This window comes from Myotis nattereri (assembly GCF_964212035.1).
Source record: "Myotis nattereri genome assembly, chromosome: 1".
NCBI classification, from domain to species: domain Eukaryota; kingdom Metazoa; phylum Chordata; class Mammalia; order Chiroptera; family Vespertilionidae; genus Myotis; species Myotis nattereri.
In genome coordinates this window covers 207,251,802-207,274,521 of record NC_138075.1, presented here as the reverse complement: position 1 = coordinate 207,274,521, position 22,720 = coordinate 207,251,802, and the positions used below count along the sequence as shown (strand labels likewise).

General features: G+C 36.9%; 1 protein-coding gene and 1 pseudogene across 2 annotated transcripts; both read right to left on the bottom strand.

Annotated features, from left to right (window-relative positions):
- Positions 1-288: 288 nt before the first annotated feature.
- TMEM156 (transmembrane protein 156) lies at positions 289-21,257 on the bottom strand (the record flags this gene model as incomplete). Its single annotated transcript, XM_081102166.1, is given in 6 exon segments — positions 289-423; positions 425-567; positions 3,187-3,306; positions 6,624-6,881; positions 10,127-10,396; positions 21,170-21,257. Coding segments are annotated over 6 exon segments (1,014 nt in total).
- Positions 2,021-2,968, bottom strand: LOC308529898 (small ribosomal subunit protein eS6-like; annotated as a pseudogene). The gene is made up of 2 exons: positions 2,956-2,968; positions 2,021-2,818 (listed from the first exon to the last, which is right to left on the bottom strand). The product of its transcript is annotated as a small ribosomal subunit protein eS6-like (transcript).
- Positions 21,258-22,720: the final 1,463 nt, after the last annotated feature.

Below are 22,720 nucleotides of genomic sequence, written 5' to 3'. Positions count from 1 at the left end.
CCCCCTTGCTGCTCTAATGAGGATTCCCGTACTCCATTTCTACTTCTCGGGAGAGGACAGGGTTCTTTTTAATTGGGGCTATTAGAAGCTCTCTGCACAATGACACCCTCCGCTACATAAAGGCTCCAGCAAGAGCCAGGCCCACTCTGCAATTACTTCTTGCAGTTCTGAGAAATAATGGTATCTTGTCTCATTTAAAAATAAATCTGCGATGTATTCCTGATTGCTTTTTCTCCTCTGCCTACCCACATGAATTTCTTCTTGCCAACTGAGCAAACTTGCCATTATTTAAGGAGGTGGTTTTGATTGTGACCGTCCCCTGATAATAAGACATATTAAACTAGATATCATGTACCCATGGTTCCTTTCTTCCAGATACAAGGCTAATTTAAACGAGCTCAGATCTCGTGATCTTGAGTTAATATCGAAAGGGTGAAGTTTTGGAATTTGCTGAGCAGTGTTCTGTTTGCATGTCACAGAGCTCACCTGAAATTACCCGCATTTCCAATGTTCGGAGTTTCTCAGAATCACTTCTTAAGAGAACAGATGAAGGTTTGTATTTATGACCTATTCCAAGAAAAGAAATGAAATATTTAGATGGTAACCAAGCACATTCTTAAAATATATTCCCCATGTTGAGTCCAAGGATTACCAAGGAAATGGGCCATTCACAACAGGGACTGGAATGGCAAGCCATAAAGAGCTTTTCCTTAAGTTGTTTTTCATGAACAAATACAAGTTCTTTCTAAAACCAGTGGCTTCTCCACTGCCATAAATGCCATATGCCATCTTCCTAATGAAAAGCCCAGCTCTTGTGTATAGAATGTTATCTTATTTATGTTATTATATATACATAGATATCATGTACAGAATATTTTGTTATTTGATATTTAATATCCTAAATGATGTGACTTTTTATTACTGTATATGCTTGGATTTATAAAGCAAGACTTTGAAAGTTATTAAGCCTGTCATGAGGCTCAATGTTCATAAGAACTCAATGTCAATCCCCACTATTTGTCTCTTTCTAGACCCATTTTCTTTCTGGTTTCTATCTCTCTTTCTTAGTATGTTACTATATGGAAAAAATAGATTTAAAAAACTCAAAACTAAGCACTATTTGCAATAATATACATTTATTTAAAATAACATAATTTTCAAAACTAGGAAGGCCCTGAGTCTTAATGCTGACATTTTATTAGTTGTATAACTCTGGACAGAATACTTACCTCTCTGAGGCTCAGGGTTGTTGCTGTTGTTGTTTTAATAAAAATAATAGCACATACCCTGTTTTCATGCTTTGAAAATCTAGTAAAAATCTTGTGAGAATGCTATTCTACAAATATACAATATTATGATCATTAACCAATGCATTAGGGGTCTTATATATAAGGTATCAATGACAAGACTTGATATGAAAGTGCTCTCAGAAATGTCTGCAACAAATACTTAGTCAGAAGAATTAATGGCACTTGCACTCAAACCTACAGGCAACCATTTGTTTGGCTACTGAAATGACTAACAGCCTTGCCTGGTAAAGAACATAAGAGCCTTGGGAAATAATCCAAGCAGCACAATACGACTCTTGTTTATTGAGCATCGCCATGCTCGACATTGTGTTAAATTTCTTATGTAATCTCTTTCATGCAATGCTTACTTCAACCCTGTGTGGTAATGGTGACTAGCCTTGTTTTACAGAGGGAAAAAGGAACACTCAGATACAGTAAGCAACTTGCTCAAAGTCACATAACTAGTGAGTGGTAGTACTAGGATTCTAATGTATCCACCTACCTCCAAAGACTAGTCCCATACTGACACATTTTTCTCTTGTCTTTAAGAGACCACTGCTTTCGATCAGGCCTGATATTCAGCCAGTATATTCACGGGCACGCACTCGTAGAGCCAGTATATGAATGGTTATATGCATGGGTACACACCAGTAGGGCTATTAGTTATTAAATAGTTTATTTTTTAATATTTGCTCTCCTTTATTTGTTAGTCATTTGTTAGTTACAAAATCTCATTTTTGACTGGACTCAGACTCAGAGGTAGAAGCTCTCAGAAAGGACAGTCTGCGTCTCTTCGCAATCTGTTCCTGGCGTTCTTCTCTGGCCTCCTTCATTCTCTTGGCCAAAAGCTTAGCATATTCTGCGGCCTCTCTTCCTTGTTTTTCCTAGAACGTTGTTTCTTCAGAGCAATATGCCTGCGTCTGTGTTGCAGCACACGTGGATAACAAGACACTGAATCTTGGGTGCTAGGTTTCTTACCTTCTTTGTTTAGAGGCTTTCTCACAACATATTTGCGGACATCATCTTCTTTAGAGAGACTGAAAAGTTTGCGGATTCCGCTGGCTCTCTTGGGCCCCAGGCCATGAGGCACAGTGGTATCAGTGAGACCAGGAATATCTTTCTCCCCCTATTTTATACAATGACCAAGTAGAGAACCCTGAGGTTGGCATCCGCAATGCAACCCTGAACAGATTTTTGTTTTCTATGTCCAGTTCTCCTTGGTCTGTAACAGGCGTGTCCCTTACTCAGCAGCAGGCGGACTCGGCCGTGGGTCAGGACACCCTGCTTCATGGGGAGGCCTTGTTTGTCATTCCCGCCACTGATTCGAACCACATAACCCTTCCATTCTTCACCCAGCGCGTCCGCAGCAACTTCTGTGGCCATCCACTTCTCATAAAAGGTACGGAGTTTGCGTTCATCGTCCACTTCAATGAGTTTCTGGCAGCCAGTGGCTGGGAAAGAGATGTTGAACTTCACCCTGAAGCAGCCGACAGCCTCCAAGGCGCCACGAAAAAGAGGCTCAACTTCCACTTAGCCCAGATCACATAGGCACTTCCAGTTCTTGCGAGATGGCTAGTTATTAAATATTTTAATATCATCCCTAGTGTCTTGATTTCCAGTTCCACATTTTAGCTCAGCCCAGCCAAAAATCTACTGACACACTCACACTCATTAAACATTGGCTCCCCCTCCCACTCATCACCTTTACTTAGATCTCCAACGATAACATTCTTTATCACCACTCCCTACTGAATCACCAGTTACATACAGTAGGTGCTCAGTAACTGGTAAATTGAACTAAAAAAACAAAAACAAAAAAAAACCTATAGATAAGATTAGGAGTTCCTTGAAACTAAATGGATTATCCCAAATGATGGATTTATTTCTCAATACTTACTCTGCCACTTCTGCACTCGCCTATGGACTTCAAGTATTTTGTGGATAATGAGGATGAGCAAAAATATAAAAACTAATATGACTAACACATACCAAGTGATCTTCATGGAACAAGAGAAATCTGCAAAGAAAAAAATACTATAAAAAATACAATAAAAGGACACAACAAACAAGAGGCTATGTGGGGGTGCAGCTGGGTTCTATTATGTATTCTGCCCGTAACTAAAAAGCTAAATAGCACATAGCATCACTTTATGGGTCATTTGCTCTCCTGAATTCTTCCCTGATGTATGAGGAAATTTGATCAGGTGGCTTCTAGAGATCCATTTAGTTCCGAAATCCTAGGGTTAATTTCTTACAGGTTACGCTAGTGTTAGTTTCACTATCATTTCTATCACTAGGTTAAGACCAGGACATAGCCAAGCAGCTAAAAATTATATCCTGAAATCAACAAAGATGCATTGAGTATGAGGAGGATGAGGAAGAAAGGTAACGACAGACAAAGAGAAAGGGCTGGGCTGAGGCATAGGAGGTGAAAGCAGCCAGGGCAGATGAATAATCAGACTCCCCTTTTCACAGGGCTCTCAAGACGATGATCAGAACAATATGTGCATTAATTAAACATGCCGTTATCCCAGCCTAAACTGAATGAAGGTACAGGTAAACACTTGGTCATTCAAATGACAGTGAAGCCACACGGGGAGGACGGTCACCATCCAGGAATAGTTTAGCACGATCTCCTTTGACGCACTGAGACACACTGGCCAGCCGACACAGGAATCAGTGACTTAAATGAAGGCAAACTCATCATGTCCAAGACACAACTGTCTACTGACTTTCTAAGCCATCCTCTGGACCCTCTTCCTTGCACACAAAACATAGCTAGTACTTATTCAACTTAGCAAGATATATAACTGGCATCTACTCTTGGATGCCTGCCCTTGTGGTGCTCATGATCTGGGTATCCCTTTCACAGGACCCTCCTCCATGGGCAGGTGTACATTACATAAGCAGTCAACATGTATTTAGAGAAGAAGCTGGATGAAGAAAAGTCATAGTTGACTGGGATGACATAGCACTCGGCCTCCCCAATATCATTCCATGATAGTGAGCTGCCAAACTTGCATTTCTCACTCAGCAAAGTAAAAGTATGTAGTCAGCCCAGCCGGCCTGGCTCAGTGGTTGAGCGTCGACCTATGAACCAGGAAGTCATGGTTTGATTCCTAGTCAGGACACCTGCCCAGGTTGTGGGCTTGATACCCAGTAGGGGGCATGCAGAAGGCAGCCAATCAATGATTCTCTATCACTGATGTTTCTATCTCTCTCTCTCCCTCTCCCTTCCTCTCTTTTAAAAAAAAAGGAATAGCAGATTGTCAGTGCCAGCAAAAGCCAAGATGGGTCCAACCACCAAGGTGTCACTGGGTAGTGGTCAAGCCAAAAAAAAACACCATGCATTCACCAAAGTTATATTGCAAGAGCAGAATATGCACAGTTGAGGCCAAGCCAGCCAGCCCACCCACCAGTATGAACATAGCATCAGTGTGAATACAGAGGAATGTGTTTCCCCACATCCTGTGCCGCACACCTTCCCTGCATCCCTGCAGCCACCTGGGAGAGAGCCAAGGGGAAACGAACAAGAATCTGAAAAAAATCTAAAGAGACGGTTTAAATTATTGTTTCAGAGTAAATTACCAAATTGGACTAAATTTCGTTTCATTCCCTGATGGATAGGGCTTTTAAAGAAGATTTAAAGACATTAGTCTTTGCACAGCAGAGTAAAATACGAATAATTTTTTAATCTTCTACACATGGCAAAATGGATATAGTTTTTCCAGAATATAAAACTACCTATGTATGCACCCCTATAATCTTTCTGAGTTGTGGACCCCCCAAAAAAATTAACTATCATTTCACTCTGACTAGATTTGTGGATTTTTCCATTAACACAAAAATAAATCTTCTTAAAATCATAATAGAAATGCTTATTTTTCCTTTATGTTTTAAAACATCAAGTAATTAAATGGATATATAAATGTACATTGAAATAAAAGTTTTAGAATCTATAATCCAAACCTCTTTATCTTTCAGATTTTATCATAGTCACCTTTCCTATGCAGCCTTTCCAAAACTTACCTTCCGACTTCACACCTGAACCAGAGGAACGGACTTTCTCATGCCCTCTCCCATGCCACCCCCACCCCACCACACACACACACACACACACACACACACACACACACACACACACCCCTGGAAATACGCACTAACTGCAGAAGCTGTAGGGTCCTGGGAAAACTCACTCACAGGAGAAAGTTCTCTGAAGTCATGTATTTTATTTTCAAAATGCATACATAGTATATATTTGTGTTTGCTTTAAAATAAATATAAGATTTTTTTAAATAGTTGCCTCAAAAATAACTAACGTTTTAGAAAATCATACTAAAATCACCTGAAAGGCTCCCAGGCATCTGGAACATCCACAAGCACAGAAGATTGCTCTAGCAAAGCACCTGTCCACTGAATGACCTCCTTGATTGCTTTGCATTCATCTCTCTTTGTGTCCCCAATGCCTGGAACACAGCTTGGCATACAGCAGGCACTCATTAAATGGTTAGGTCATAAAATGCCCTTCAAGAGTAGGTTTTGTGGCTAAGTGAGGGCACAATGCTCAGTAAAAGGATCACTTGTGGTCAATCAGGAGTTTGATTGGGTAGGAAGTTAATCAGCAATAAGCAGAACTAAGATATATGTAAGTTTTGTCTTTGGGCTCCTACATTCCCCCAACTCCTCCAGGGAACCAAAGTGCTTAATCTTTATCCTGCCTATCTTCTCGGCTTCACATCAAAAATCCTACTTAGCTATGGTAAGGGGGAGAGATCAACCAAAGGACTGGTATGCATGCATAGAAGCCTAACCAATGGACACAGACACCAGGGGGTGAGGGCATGGGGGGGGGGATGGGGGGATAAGGACACATATGTAATACCTTAATCAATAAAGAGAAAGAATCCCATTTAATGCAGACCTGGTTCACAGCTCTAAGAGGAAATGTTAAATCAATTCAAAGTAAGATGTTAATAGATATCACAATGTACATGGATATTTGCATTTTAAAATAAACCTCACCCTTTCATGCCCAAGTGAGGTAGTATTACTTCAAGCACAGCTAGTAGGCATGCATAACATCTTTTCTAGGGCAGAGGGTCTTTTTAGTGACCCCCATTCACCACCCACAGATGCTCCTTCTGCCTCCAGGTAGGGTTGGGCCCCATAAAGAGCACATTTTCAAAAAAAAAAAAACAGATAAAAGGGCTAACACTTTTCTAGCCATATTATTTCATCAATAAAATCCTTCTTCAATGATTTTACTTTCAGTGAAGTTAATGTGATAGCCCTTATATCATTTCTCTTTTCCCTCTAATTTCCTTTAAGACTTACTTTTTGCATCCATTTCTAGGTGCAAAGAAATGTGCACACAATTATTCGAGTGATTCATAATTCCACAAGTATGGTCTATAGACTTTTCCTTGGTTGGCTCTTCCTCCGTCATTGCTGAGCTTCTGGTGCCTGTTTTTAGATGACAGGTAATGTTATATTCCTCCGAGTGGTCAACTGCAGGAGCTACAGTGAAGCTAAAATGTCGACAAGGTGAAAGATCATTTGCCTTCACTTCCATGGATCCTCTCATGATAAGAACTAGAAAGAGATTAGAAAAATGTTATTCACAAAATAGTAATACCTAGTAAGAAAACAATTTAAAACTAAAATATCTCTCTCTAGATATAGATATAGATATAAATATAGGTATAGATATAGATAGATATAGATATAGATATAGATATAGATATAGATATAGATAGATATAGATATAGATATAGATATAGATATAGATATAGATATAGATAGATATAGATATAGATATAGATATAGATATAGATATAGATATAGATATAGATATAGATATAGATATAGATATAGATAGATATAGATATATAGAGATATATAGAGATATAGATATATATAAAAGTAGAAACAAGAAGTTACCTGCACTAAATTTTTTTAAGATTGTGAAACCCAAGGGACAGTAAGATTGAAACAGAATCGGAGCACCTCAAAGAAAACACAGATATTTCTCTGACAACTTGTGGAACAGATTTTATTTTTCAAAATTGTCACGACAATATTTCTCATTCCACATTACACTAGTTTGCTAGGGCTGCATCACAAAGCACCATAAACTGGGTGACTTAAGCAACAGAAACTTATTGTCTCACAATTTTAGAGGCTAGGCTTTCAAGATTAAGGTGTTGGCCAAGTTGCTTCTTTCTGAGGGCTATCTGGGTAAGATCTGCGCCAGGCCCCTCTCCAGGCTTCTGGGGTTGCTGGCAATCTTGGCATTCCGTGGCTTGTGGAAGCATCACCCCAATCTCTGCCTTTATTTTCACATGGTGCTCCATCTGTGTGCTTGTCTGTGTCCACATTTCCCCTTTTTGTAAGGACACCAGTCATATTGGACCCTAACCCATCCTGTTGACCTCATCTTAACTAATTACATCTGCAACAACCCTATTTTTAAATATCACATTCTGAGATACTGAAGGATAAGACTTCAACATAATTCAACCCGTAACATACATGTTAACTTAAAATTTTGCCACTGCACCATAAATAGGTAGAGTCTAATACCTTTCACCTTGAATCTGGGTGGGAGGGTTTGTGATAAGTGTAATCTACCAAATTCAGAAAAAGAGACCCTTCATGGTGAAGCCAGAAAAGGGGAAGCAATATCTACCTTGTTCCCTGGAACATAATATTGGGGCCTTGAACCAGTATGTACCAGTTCAACAACTTAAAGTGATCCTTCTGCGAGGAAGCCCAAAGTGGCCCACATGAAAAGACCACATAGAAAATTCTGAGAAAAAACCTGAAGAGAAATACCCGCCTGTCTCTAGCTGCTCAGCCCCTCTGCTTTAGCTCGCCACTGTCTTACCCAACAGTATGAAATGCTCCCAGCCAGAAATGCCCAGTTATGCCCATTCTGAATCCCTGGCTCGCCAAGAAGAAGAAGAGGAAGAAGGAGGAGGAAGAGAAGGAGAAGAGAAAAGAAGAGAAAAAAAAAAAGAAAAGGAAAGAAAAGGAAGGAAGGAAGGAAGGAAGGAAGGAAGGAAGGAAGGAAGGAAGGAAGGAAGGAAGGAAATGATTGCTGTTTTTTTAAGCCACTGAGTTTTGGGGTGATTTATTACACAGCTACAGCAACTAAGAGAATTTATCAATGCACTGTTTTCACTTTCTTTTTTTTTGTTTTTATTTCCTTCCAAGCCAGAGGGCCTCACTTTCCTTTAATGAATTGATTTGAACATAACTATTTTAGAATAGTTTTAGACTTACAGAAAAGTTGTGAAGACAATACATGGAGTTCATATATACTCCATACCAACTTTCCCCTATTATTAACATTTTACATTCACAGGAACATTTGTCACAATTATTGAGCCAATATTGACACATTATTATTGACTAAAGTCCATACTTTATTCAGGGTTCCTTGTTTTTGACCTAATGTCCGTATTTTTCACTCCAGGATTCCATTCCGGGTACCTATTCACATTTACTCATTATATCTCCTTAGGCTCCTCTTGATTGACAGTTTCTTAAACTTTTCTTATTTTTGATGACCTCAACAGTTTTAAGGAGTCCTGAGCCAGGTACTTATAAAATGGCCCTCAATTGGGATCTTTTTCCTTCTTTCTTTTTTAATATCTCAAGAAAAATGATTTTAAATATAATGATGTTACATGCAATAAACACCTATTATTTAAGAAAACACTGTTTTCACTTTTCAAAGAGACAGAGAAGTAGCACCTGTGAAATGCCAGCCCTTGAAACACTTTCTAGTTCTTTGCTATCATAAAGGTATTTCCCCATTTTGCTTTCTGGTGATTTGATCCAAAGCCCTGCAATAGTTACAGCACTACTTGACTAAGAACTCACAAGAAGACATGTCTATTGTACTTCATGAAAAGTCAATGACAAGAAATCTTGTTCCCAATTTTCTGTTGTTGGCATTATTACAGATGTCCCCTCATCCTCCCCTCCTTGTTCCCATTTCTAAAGAATGGGGAAAACGCCAATATAAAACAAATAAAAGGCAATCTTGCTTATGCCTTTTTCTCAGTACATTTCAGCTTATCAGTGACAAAAATAAATCGGCATAAGCAATCATTTTTATGCTTAGGCTTGAGGCAACCAATATATTTTGTGATTATAAGTGAATTACTTAATTTCTCAATGATTCAAATTAATACAATTTAACTAAATAATATATATTGATCACATAATAAATGTAAGATTCAGTTATACACTATAGGTAATATGTAGTTATTTTTTATTTGTTCATTCATTCATTAAACAAATACTTATTGAGTGCCAAATGTCACACATTATGCTAAGATACAGAAATACACTAGTGAACAAAGACAAAGACCTTACCATCAACAGGCTCACTGGATAGTTAGACAAGTGAAAAGACAGCTCATATATAGTGGATAAATGTTAAGCAGGAATAGTTATAAATGTATTAAGAATTCAATGACTCCTTGGAGAATCAAAGTGTGATTTTTTTTACTGTGAAACCTACAAGTTAATTTAGAATTTTTAATTCACATTTATTTAAATTCAGTATCTTTGAAAAAAGCATGTTAAATAATTCTTTAGACATCAAATCTTTGTGAATTACAGTGGCATCGATATTTTGAATAGATATTTTGTTTTTGATCAATCAAAGTAAACCAAGGATAATTAATATCTCAAAGCCCTTCAAGTCAGTCATCAAGAGCCACTCCAGGGACTTAAAATTTGAATATATTATTAATACCCTTTCTTAACAGAATATGGTCATCTATTCTTGATACATTTCATTCTCACTTTCCCTTTGAATTTACCTTTGGATGTTTGTTCCTGAGAAATAAAATCCATGTTTCCTTTGGACTCACAAACCAAACACGAGGAGCACATTTGAAATTCACTTGTGATGTCAGGGCATATCCTGGTGAAGTTTTGAAAGTTGGAGTGATTTAGAAAAATTCCCATCATAGTTTCAGTTTCCCTTGCTGGTTGCAGAAAAGTCACAACAGAAAAATTTAAGGAAGAGAATGAACAGGTAAGATCAGGTTGTAAGCACACTTCCAGACATGATAGCTCCAACATGTTTCCTATAAAGGAAAACAAAAACCTTCTTTACTGTGAAAGTTTGAATTTTTCAAATACATACACAATAATAGCTCCCAGTTTTAGTCAGTACATTTCAGCTTATCAGTGACAAGATTTTGTTTTTACATGAATTAACAATAGCTACTCCATTTAAATATTTCTTTTTAAAGTTTATCAACATTCCCTATTAATTTTCAGCAAACAGTCCTTGTAACAAAGTGCTTGGAAACCCTAGCATTTTAACCATTCTCTCTTCTGGGAAAGTTCTAATGGACAAGCCTCAGGTTCCTCTGAATTCATCTGTTCTACGCTGAAGGTTCAAGTCAACTGCATGGAGTTGAAAAGGGAATGGAAGACATGAACAGTATAGTATCTCTATTAGTTTCCAAGGGCTGTGTAACAAGTTGCCACAACCTGAGTGCCTTAAAATATGAAATTCATTCTCTTACAGTTCTAAAGGCCAGCAGTTCAACACCGGTTATACTGGTCTGAAATCTAGGTATCTACAAGGCCACACTCCCCTGAAGGTCCTAGGTGTCGAATCTGTCCCTTTCCCCTCTTCCAGCTTTTGGTGGCTGCTGGCATTCCTTGGCTTGCGGCTGTATCACTTCAAACTCAGCCTGTGTGGTCGCATTGCCTTCTCTGTGTCTGTCTTCTACTCTTCTGTCTGGGTCAAATCTCCCTGTGTCTGTCTCTTGTAAGGACAGATGGTTGGATTAGGGTTCACTTGGATAATGCAGGATAATCTCCCCATCTCAAGATCCTGAACTTAGTCTCATCTGTAAAGACCCTTTTTCCTTATAAGGTAGCATTCACAGGTTCTAGGTTTTAACACCTAATCACCAATGTTTGGGTGGCCATTAGTCAACCTGCCTGAACCTCCGAAGATGAAACTTAACAGGATGACATAATTTGTATTTTTGTCTGAAGACAAACATCTGATATGGAAATGGTGGTATAAATAGAAAAAAAACATCAACTTCAAAAGAAAAGACAGAAAGACTTAGTGTTGTATCTGTCATTAGCCAAGATACTCGAACAATTTAATCTCCATGAGTCTCATTTTCTCATCAGCAAAATAGAGATCATAACTCTAGATTCTGCTAACCTCATGGGGTTATAGTAGTATCAAGTGGTATAGTCCGTATGAAAACACTTCTGAAATTTGTACAAGTGTATATTATTTAAAATTCAGACCCATGTTGCAAAGTAAAAATTAAAAATGCATCCTTCATTTAGGATAGAAATGTCTATGATTTAATTCATACAAGTAATTAAAGATCACTATATATAAATCAGAAATCCCTACTTAGCTTAGCAGTAGTGCTCCACTAAGGAATAGGTAACCCCTCTTTCAGATATTCCGATCTGACTCTCATTTGCCAGTATAAGAAAATAAATAACATGATCAATTCCACCATTATATGTCTTTACCTATATTTCATATAATCATATAGGGCAAAATACTATATTTTTTAAATTTTCTAAATACTGTGGAGTACAATAGAAGAATTACTCCATTTTTTTAGAATGATTACTTCTAGTCATACATCTTGGTTCTAACTTAAAAGGAAATGAAGCTATTGATTAATATTAAGCATTTCTTTTGCTTCTGGAATTTGTACTTGAATATTCATAAGTGTTTCATTACTGATGATATTTTTATTATGTAATAAGTTAAAGGCTCATTCCCTTCTGCATTTGAAATTGCTTCTGTGATAATTCACATTTGATTTCCAGCTTCAAACACATTTCATACTTGAGTTGCTATAAAGTTTTTTGGAGGAGGGATAATTTACTCAAATACATAATTTTATAATTTATTTATAAACAAAGATGTAATCAAATAGTAACTAATTTTTTAAAACATTGTCTTCAATAACAATGTCCCAGGAGGGAGATAGAAATGCACTAGCTGATAGAACTCTAGCTTTTTTAATGTTAGCAAAATACACGAAAAACTTATTTCTTGCCGTCTTTCCACTTTCCTCACTGGAATTTTTCAACTCGTGAAATTTTCAACTTTTTGAATTTATAGTTTTATGCTATGACCTAGAAGGGAGATAGAGAAATTTTACTGTCAATAGTGCAGTCTTATTCAATAAGTGACCCACTGGGCTTCTTAGAATTTACATTTGGGTATGAGGTCATTTTAGGATGTTTTTTTAAACCTCGGGTTTAAATAATTCAGTTGGAAAATAAGTAGAGGACATATCCTTCCCTGATATAATTTTAAGAAATAAATGAATTCTACTCAATCATTTTTGTTATCAGATGGGCTATAATTTCATCACCATAAACAAGGATTTATGATTTTAACTACTGCCATTAATATTGCTGGGAACCAGGAATCTAAATTCTCACTCCCAGAGATAGAACTGCATGCCAGAATTACTCCACTAGTAGGACTGCCATCTCTCAGAGGAAGTATACAGAATGCCAATAGTATTAAGAAAGCACATTACAGTATAAGACAAATGCCCAGATCAGTTATTTTTTCTTTTTAAAGAAATATGGACGATCTTTATTTTCTTTTTTGGCACATCCTGATGAAATTATGAAAGTTATTTTCTTTTTTAACTTTTATTATAATAAACTAGGGGCCCGGTGCACGAAATTTGTGCACTGGGTGTGGGGAGGGGGTTGGGAGTGTCCCTCAGCCCAGCCTGCCCCCTCTCACATACTGGGAGCCCTCAGGCGTTGACCCCCATCACCCTCCGATCGCCTGATCGGCCCCTTGCCCAGGCCTGACGCCTCTGGCCCAGGAATCATGCCTGGGCAGGGGACCCCCATCTCCCTCTGATCGCTTGCTCCACCCCCCGCCCAAGCCTGACGCCTCTGACCCAGGCTTCAGGCCTGGGCAAGGGGACCATCATATCCCCCCAATCCCCGGCTCCGCCCCCCACCCAGGCCTGATGCCTCAGCCAGAGGAGTTGACCTTCACCACCCTCTGGTCACCAATCACCGGATCGGCCCCTTGACCAGGCCTGAGGCCTCCTGGGCAGGGGACCCCCAGCTCCCCGCGGTTGCAGGCTCCGCCCCTGCCCAGGCCTAACGCCTCTGGCCTAGGTGTCCGGCCCGGGCAGCGGGGACCTGCAGTGGCAGCGGGGGGCGCCGCCATCATGGGCTTCGCTTTAGGCCCAGGCAAGGGACCCCTAGCTCCTGGGACTGCCAGCTTTGACCGTGCCCAGCTCCCATCGCTGGCTCCACCCCTACTTCCTGCTATCACTGGCCAGGGCGGCAAAGGCGCCTGCTTCTCCGATCATCCCTGGGGCCGCCTTTGCCCTGCCCCCCAGCTCTTAGCTCCCCCCTGGGTTTCAGATCACTGTCAGTGGCAGGGGGCTTCTTCCTGCTTTCCCTTTCGCCTCCCTGCATTGTGCCTACATATGCAAATTAGCCGCCATCTTGTTGGCAGTTAACTGCCAATCTTAGTTGGCAGTTTATTTGCATATAGCCCTGATTAGCCAATGAAAAAGGTATCACCGTACACCAATTACCATTTTTCTCTTTTATTAGTGTAGATCATATATAAGCATATATAAAATGTATTGTGCCAGTTAAATAATAATAAAAATAAAGACCATGTATCTATCACACAGATTAAGAAACAGGATATTAACAACATCTTTTAGGCATCCTAACCTTCCCATCCCTACACACTACTTCTTTCCCAGAAGTTGACCACTCTCATTAATTTTGTGTGTACCACCCCTTTGCTTTACCTTCTTTCAAAAATGTATATATTCCAAATAACATTGCTTTTTAGCATATTTTAGAAATATATACATATATATGGAATATGCTATATGTTTTCATCTATTACTTGCTTTTTCTCCTCAATATGTCCTAGTCATGTTGCTGTAGTTAATTATTTGTGGTATTCATTTGAAGGATGTATCACAATTTATTCATTCTCTGACTGTGAACATTTGGGTGTTCTATTTTTTGCTGTTCTGAATAATGCTGCTATGAACTATAATGCTCATACATGATGGGACTGTACAATAGTCCAAACACTTTGGAAAACAGGTTTTCATTTCCTTTAAGTTAAATATACACTTAGCATATCGCCCAACAATTCTACTCTTAGGAATTTACACAAGAGAAATAAAAACATATGTTCACACAAATATCTATAAATGAATTTTCATGGCAGCTTTTTTATTTATAATAACCCAAAACTGGAAAGAATCCTTTCAGTCACCTTTTAGTGTCCCTGTCCCCCACGTATGGCCCCATGACACTGAGACTCTAGGCCATCAGGAATTGGTAGATGTCCCTGAAGTGACCAATTTGTTCACTGTTGCTTACCCATCTGGATTTATAATTTTTAGTCATTTTTCCCCTTTGAGAAGTTTTCTTATCAGTTCAACTATATATTTTTTTAAATTTTTAAATATGTTTTAACTCACATTTTATTTTTTTGTGCTAGGAATGTTTTTCAAGGTAGGGCTATAAGAAGGGAAGTCTCAACTCTCTGTTGACCTTCAAAAATATGTGAGAATTTATAATAAAACCTTCACTGCTTGACAGACGATAAGAGCTCCAAAAACTACTCTGTGTCAAGTCATATTTCCCCAATTTCTGAGCTATTCCTCTGTTAACTAGTTGTCAGGGAACTTTGGGAGAAGTATGGATTATTTCAGACAATACATATTCTGTGTTGTTGCTCCAGAATATTAAATGTAAACTAGGAAAAATAAGAAATTGTTTCCACTAGAAACATAGCTAAGTGCAACCATTTTTGAGAAGCATTTGGTGACTTCTTATAAAATTAAATATACTCAGGTATTCTACTACTAGTTGCCTCATATAAATGAAAACATATGTTCCTACAAAGATTTGTACAAGAATGTTCATAATAGCATATTTATAATAGCCACAAACTGGAAACAAGCCGATGGACGAATAGACAAATTTAGTGCATTTATACAATGGACTACTTAGCAAAGGAACTATGGTATACTTAATAACATGGATGAATCTCAAAACATTATGCTAAGCTAAAGAATCCAGACAAAAAATGGATATTGTATGATGATTCCATTTATATGAAGCATAAGAAGGCACAAAACTATACTATGATGACACAGGTCAGGAAGTTGCCTTGGGGGTGGGAGGAGATTTGACAGGAAAAGGCAGAAGGAATCTCTCCGGGAGTGTTGAAAATCCATAATTTATATGGGGATGACAGTTACATAGGTGCATACCATTGTCAAAATTCATGAAACTGAGCATTTAAGATCTTTTCCATTTTATTGTATGTAAGTTATGTCTTTCAAAAGCAGAGCAAAACAAAGCATAGCCAATTGCTTCTGAAGATCTTGCATCATTATTGGGTATTCAGCAATTTAAAAATATTAGCTGCCAGGAGAGGAGAGAGTGTATGGTTTTGCTGTCTAATTTACAGACATTGGTTAACATGTCGTTTCCTTTGGTCACAGGTCTGCCTCTGCAACAATTGGCATAGACTCATTTCAGCAGCAAAAACTCAATTATATTTCCATTTTGGATCCAATGCTGATGCTTCTTTAGAAAATACGGAGTGGGAAAGGGTGAAAAAAGGCCATGATGTGTTAACCATCTACCATGTTAACCAGGTCAGGGACAGAGAAGTCTAGATAGGATATGGATTTATTCATAAACATTTGAGGGAGACAATTTGAAATATTTCCTGGGGGTAAGGGGAAAAGTTTGGGGTTACTTTTAGCTAATGGTACCAGTGTGTGAAAGGCAGGTTTGGGACAGAAGAAAGAGACTGCTGATTTTACCTGTCAAAACAAGGGACATAAACACATTGTGAAATTCTCCGTGGGAGGAAAAAATGGTAGAAAAATGGCTCAGGGTAAAGGGACACATATCATTTTTAATTAAATTTATTGGGATGACATTGGTCAATAAAATTATATATGTTTCAAGTGTACAATTCTATGATACAGCATCTGTATATTGCATTGTGTGTTTACCACCCAAAGTCAGTCTCCCTCCATCACCATATATTTGACCCTCTTTACCCTTTGCAACCCTCCACTCCCATTTCCCTCTGGTAACCACCATACTGCTGTGTCTCTGTCAGTTTTGTTTATTCATTTGTTGCTTTGACACATTATTTTTAAGTAAAAAAAATTCCGTGAAATAAATGTCACAATCTAAAAGTTCTAGATTTGTGATGACATTTAGTATTTCAAACATGTAAGAGGATAGTAATGCCTGGCCTGCCTAAATCAAAAGATGGTCGTGAGAATCAGATGAGAAATGCTTCCTTCAAGAATGTTCGCTTTTTAGCTGCTTTACAATATGACTCAGAAAACTCACTCAATCAATAAGTACTGTCCTAAGTGGTTGAAATATGAACAAAACAGGCAGAAACCTCATTTTCATGGAGTTTACATTCTATTTAGAGAAATCAGACAACAAAAAATATATATAATAAGTAAATTATATAAGTGATAGGTCTATGAAGAAAAGAAACAGAGCAGTGCAAGGGGGAGATATATTATCATATTCGTGTTTTAGAGAAAGTCATATTTTTCTATTTTTTTTAAAAAAAGAAATACACAGAGAGAGCATTTATCCCTCAATTCAAGGAGACAAGCAGTTAGAAACCATCCCCAGCAAGGGTTGTTGGTATTGTAACCTAATAGATGAGACAATGAGGCCAATTCTCCCATACCAGTGAAAAAGCATTATATTCGGCAGTATTTTTTTTTTTTTGCCAATACTTATTGTCCAAAATATATATGGAAAAATATTGTGTCCATTAGTAGCCATTTAAAAATGATAAGGATTCATAAAATTCAGGAAGCAGTAAAATCTCACAACAAAGTAAAATTACCCATCAAGTTCTAGTCCTTCTTTCTGAACATTTTCAGAATAGTCTCTTGAGAAAGATGCTTCATTGTGAATGAGCTTAAGTATTGAATGACTTGAAATGAGACATTTTATGTAAAAGTACTTGGTATACTACCTGGCACATGAACTATTTGTTAATTTTTTAAAATTTAAATAGTCACAAAACTATATCCCAAACCTTATTGGCGGTTACAATTAAATTTTCCATAAGCCAGACAATAAGAAGAAATTAAAGAGCCCATTTTTAAGAAGTGGGATAACACTTTCAGGCAAATTCATGGTGGATAGCCTCAATTAACACTTTTTTTATACCCCAGACTAAGTAATATGTAGTACATATGCTCAGATGCTTCAGGGCTTAACCTTGAGTTCATTAAGTATTTGAAGTTCCTTTATCTTTTGTTTTCTTCAACTCCACTGCTCATTAAACCACCATTTCCATCAGAAAGTGTGAAAAGGAAGAGGAAATTAAAACTAGCAAACATAGTTTATGTCAGTTTGGCTCTTAAAAGTTAGTGAGGAAATCAAAACAGCTAGATAAAATTAGGTTTGAGGTGTTTTCGTCTGCACTATTCCTGTCCCACACTGTCACAAATCATCAGGAATATACTTGCGTAACTCATTACTACCTCTGGTTTCAAGAATTTCTGAGATATTTATATGAGTACATTTTATTTGAAAATCAATAATAATTGCTTCTCTTAGAAAGTGCTTCTGCAAGCAGGTAAGGAGAAATATTGGGTGATCATTTGAAATCTGGGAGTTATTTCCCCTGGCAACAAAAATGAAAGAAACATCTTCCCCCAGACAGGCCCGGAGGCCACTTTTCCTGCGTTCACATTGAGCCGTTTTACGTGGCTATCCAGTAATTGCAGTATCGTATTTAATTATTTACCAGTCAGTCCTCCCGACTGAAAACTCCTTGAAGGAAGACCTGCCTTTCATTTTCGTAGCCCTGGGTTCCTAGTACAGGTAGACAGTATTCATAAGTGAAAGAACGAAAAAATAAAAGATTACTGAGGTTTATATGAGTTAACCAGGTCTCGCTTTCTTGTAAACATTGTCCAACAAAAGTAGGTTAAGTCTATTGTTTAGGGAAAGCTAGCTCCCTTAATTTCAAGAAGCCCTGAATCAAAATATATCCATTCCTTTTTATATCTCTATTATCTCCATGCAATATAAGCCTATCAAAACATTATATTAGCTACCAAATCTTAGCATAAGCTGCTTTTCAAGTAAGCTGCAATTATTAGAATAAGCTTTCCTGCCAATGCAAACTCATTAAAACCCTCAGACACTGTTAAAGTTCCTCTCCTTTGGTGAAGTTAGAATAAATAGCTTCTATTGTATAACTATGATAATTGAATATTCCGAGTAATGATTACTCAGAGACTCAGATACATTCTTGATGAAAAATGATCAAATACAGTTCTCTATTTTTAACACAGGCCTTTGGACGGTTTGTTATTTTCAAATCAAATCTATTAAGCCTCGTGAATACATTATTCCTCATTAAGATTCTTTTTTAATTCATTTGACATGTCGAAGGGTATCAGTGAATAATTTATAAGTAAAAATCATTCATAATATTTGTCTTAGAAATTAAAGTGAATAGGACATAAGAAAAAGTGGGGGAAAAAGACACAAGTAACTGATAGGGAGGGTGAGACTATACAGGAAGAGCTCAAGGTTAATTTTAGCACTAATGGAACCCTCTAAGTTTATAATCTAGATAATTTTACCAGAGAGTTTGTTTTATGAACTATACTGGCTAGCAAGTCAACTCATTTCATAAAACATTGAGTATTATTGTGATTTAAAAATTACTAAAATATAAAGTTTTTTAAAAGCAAAAACAATTATGTGCCCTTATGGATAACATGAGGTGATAGGAACTATTCCTGGTTTTCCATAAACCAGTATAAGATATAAAACATTAGCCCTAACTGGTTTGGCTCAGTGGATAGAGCGTCAGTCTGCAGACTGAAAGGTCCCAGGTTCGATTCCAGTCAAGGGCATGTACCTTCGTTGCGGGCACATCCCTAGTAGGAGGTGTGCAGGAGGCAGCTGATTGATGTTTCTCTCTCCTTGATGTTTCTAACTCTCTATCCCTCTCCCTTCCTTTCTAAAAAATCAATAAAATATATATATATTTTTAAAAGCAGTCCCTTTAACAAAAAAAGATATAAAACATTATTATTACACTATTTTTAATACACGATTCTTATACTACTGTATATGTAAAACATTTTGCCTAGTAATAAAATTTTTGTTTATGGTGGCTCTGTGCAAAATTCCTTCTACCAGAAAATGACATCAGGATAAGATGGTGCTTTTCAAACATTTTGTTTATTGGCCCTAAGGAAGGTTCCTTTGAAACAAAATTCCCAAATAAGTTCATCACCCCAAAGAGTCCAGGGAAATATCTATGCTGTTTTTGAAGCAGGAAAAGAGAAATGGCTCTTTAGAGTATGTGAAGGCAGTAAAGGTAGTATTGGGAGCTGATATAATTGGTTAGAAAACTAGGAGAACAAAAATTATATCAATGTCGGTAGTTACCAGTTCACATAAACATTAACCAATAATTAGCAAGTAGTTTATTAAATCTTTTTTAGGCTGATTACCTAGATTTCATTAGATACAACCTGATTTCTTGGAGGTGCTAGATATGCCTATATGACCTACCTTAGATAATTATTAAATGAGCTTACTCTCAGCCCATAATCGCTTAACATTTAAATAGTTATCTCTAGTCCAATTCTAACTATTCTTTTTATATTTGCATTCAATGAAATCAAGAATTAAAAATATGTGCTATTTAATAACTATGTACCCACCTAGTATAGTGCTAGGTGGGTACTGGAAATATCGGGGGGAACACTTTGTAAAGTATATGATTGTCTAACCACTATGCTGTACACCTGAAACTAATACAAAAAAAATGGAAAATAAATATATATGTACGCTGTGGTTGCCTAATCTAAGCAACATAATGCCTGAAAAACAAGAGAAATTTGAACAATTCAATTGTTCACAAAACTGCACAACTGTGGTATTTATTTACCAAAAAAATATTTTTATCTTTCTATTCAGCATTATTGTTGCATATGCAACAATAATTACTGCAGCAAGTCAAATTATAAGATTTTTCCTAATTTTAATCAAATTTATATAACTTTTAATAATATTATATTTTCTTTTTATTTTTTCTTATTATTAAATGCTAGGGAACACAGTTATCATCCAAATAGTCACATTAACATATTTTCAAATCTTTTACTGACATATAAAAATAGTTTAAATTTACACCTAATTATTTTCTATCCTCAGTTTTAGCAAGCATTACAATTCTTTGAAATATCCACAGAGTTCATTTTGTTCCATTTTTCTCTTGTTACAAACATTCACACCCATATACCTGCTTAAATTTGCACCCATCTTACTCTAATTATATTTTGAAATAGCTAATTCGTTTTTCAAAAAGCAATAGTAAGTTATTGTGTGAAATAGCTGTTGGAAGGAAGTCAAGCCATTTTAACATAATAAATGTTCTTTTCTATCGATAATAATTTCAGAATGTAAAAGCATACTTAAAACTGGTTTTGAAGGAAAATGTTTTAAAAAGCAAAATCATGTGATGAGATTACTGTAAACTGAATGTTTGAAATCTTGGCCACAAATTTTAATTTTCTTTTCATTTTTTTATTTCATTATTGTATGCTACAATGACTAAGTGCTATGACTAAGGTTACTGTGCTATGGAACAGTAAACTGAAGTTGCAATCTCCCTGTATTAGCTTTTCAAACAGAGAGCTTCCGCCCATGCAGCATGTCTCTGAAATGAAGACATTTCCTGTAACCATTGGCTGTAATCACTTTTAAAATTAAGAAAAAGAAAAGATAAATTATAATTATATACTCACCTTTTGGTGTCTTGAAATATTCCGGCAAAATTAAAATGAATGTGATCACTATTGCTAAGAGTAATTTAAGGAGGGCTGTTTTTGTCATGTCTGTTCACATGACACACGTGTTCCCATCCAGTGCATTGATGGCAAGTTTCTTCCTGCTTTAAGTTTCATCTCTGTGGTACTTTAAGTTTATGCAATTGACCTCATACTTCCTTTTGGGTAAGACTTTTTTTTAAAAAAAAGAGGCCTTGAACTGAGACTTTTTCATTTTGAGTCACTTGAAATTGAGAAAACTACTTTCAAATAAGCACTTTCAAACTATCTTCTAAACAAGATAAAAATAAAGAAAGGAGCCCCCTGGCAATGGGCAAGGAGACACCTGATTGGTGGTGTTGCTCTTATTGCAATCAGGGGCAAAGCAGATGTACAGTCCTTAGTTCATCCTACTTGATGCCTGTGCTGGCGGCCAGAGCTGTTTCATGCCTGCAGCACATAAAATGAAAAAAATAAAATAAAAAATAAAAAAATGATCTTGGGAAGCAAAGGGGTCTTGTCCTCACCTAAATTTGAAGCTATTGTCTCTTGTTTACCAATCTGTGTGATAAATATAAACTCACAATATACTCACCAAAAATAAAATGATGAAGGTCAGTCATGTACAGGTTATATGGACAGCATTCATTCATTTAGTTATTAAATGATTGTTGATTTTATATATTTTTTTAAAAGCACACATTAACTCCTGGGCTCAGCAATTCCATATTTGGAATATATCCCAAGATAATAATTAAAGATGCGCACAAAGATTAAACTACAAGAATTTCATGGCAATATTACTTGTGTTCATAATAAAATGCAGGACAAACTGAATCAGGGATTTGAAGACATTATGCTACAGTTACTCATATAATGTCATATTAAGCACTTTTGAGAAGAATATTAACATGGAAAGATGTTCACAAATACTAAACAAAAAAGATTTTTTAAAAAAGGATTGTTGGCCTCTTTTAAGCGTGAGGCAGGCACTGCGCTGGATTCTGGTGTTCAGAAAACAGTATGTCTAGAGGACAATAAACTGACAAAAGGTAAGGATAAACTACAGATACCTGCACAACTTTAGTTCTACTTTACCTACAAAGTACAAAAGCAGTAGAATGGGACTCATTATCATTATGCCTGTAACTGTTTATTGTTACAGAATCCACGTTTTCCATTCCCATTTTTTTTAAGATTTTTCATTATGGTAATCTTAGTAAAACAAAGTATGTTGTTTAGAATATATAAACTAGGAAAAATTCATGATGAATAAAGAATATGTGTAAACAAATATTTTTTCCCATTTTTCTTGTTTTCTAGTGTTGGGTTTTTTTAAATGGCTATCAGTTTCCTCCCTGCTCACTCTCTTTTGTATTCTCGCCACCCATCCGTTTCTATTTATCCTATTTCTTGTTCTTATCCACCCAGCCCGGGGCTTTATCGAACAATGGGTGAGTGGGGAGTTGAAGGCCCGGAACAAAGGTCATGCTGTGAATATATTATGAGCATGAATGAACATCTTCTGAT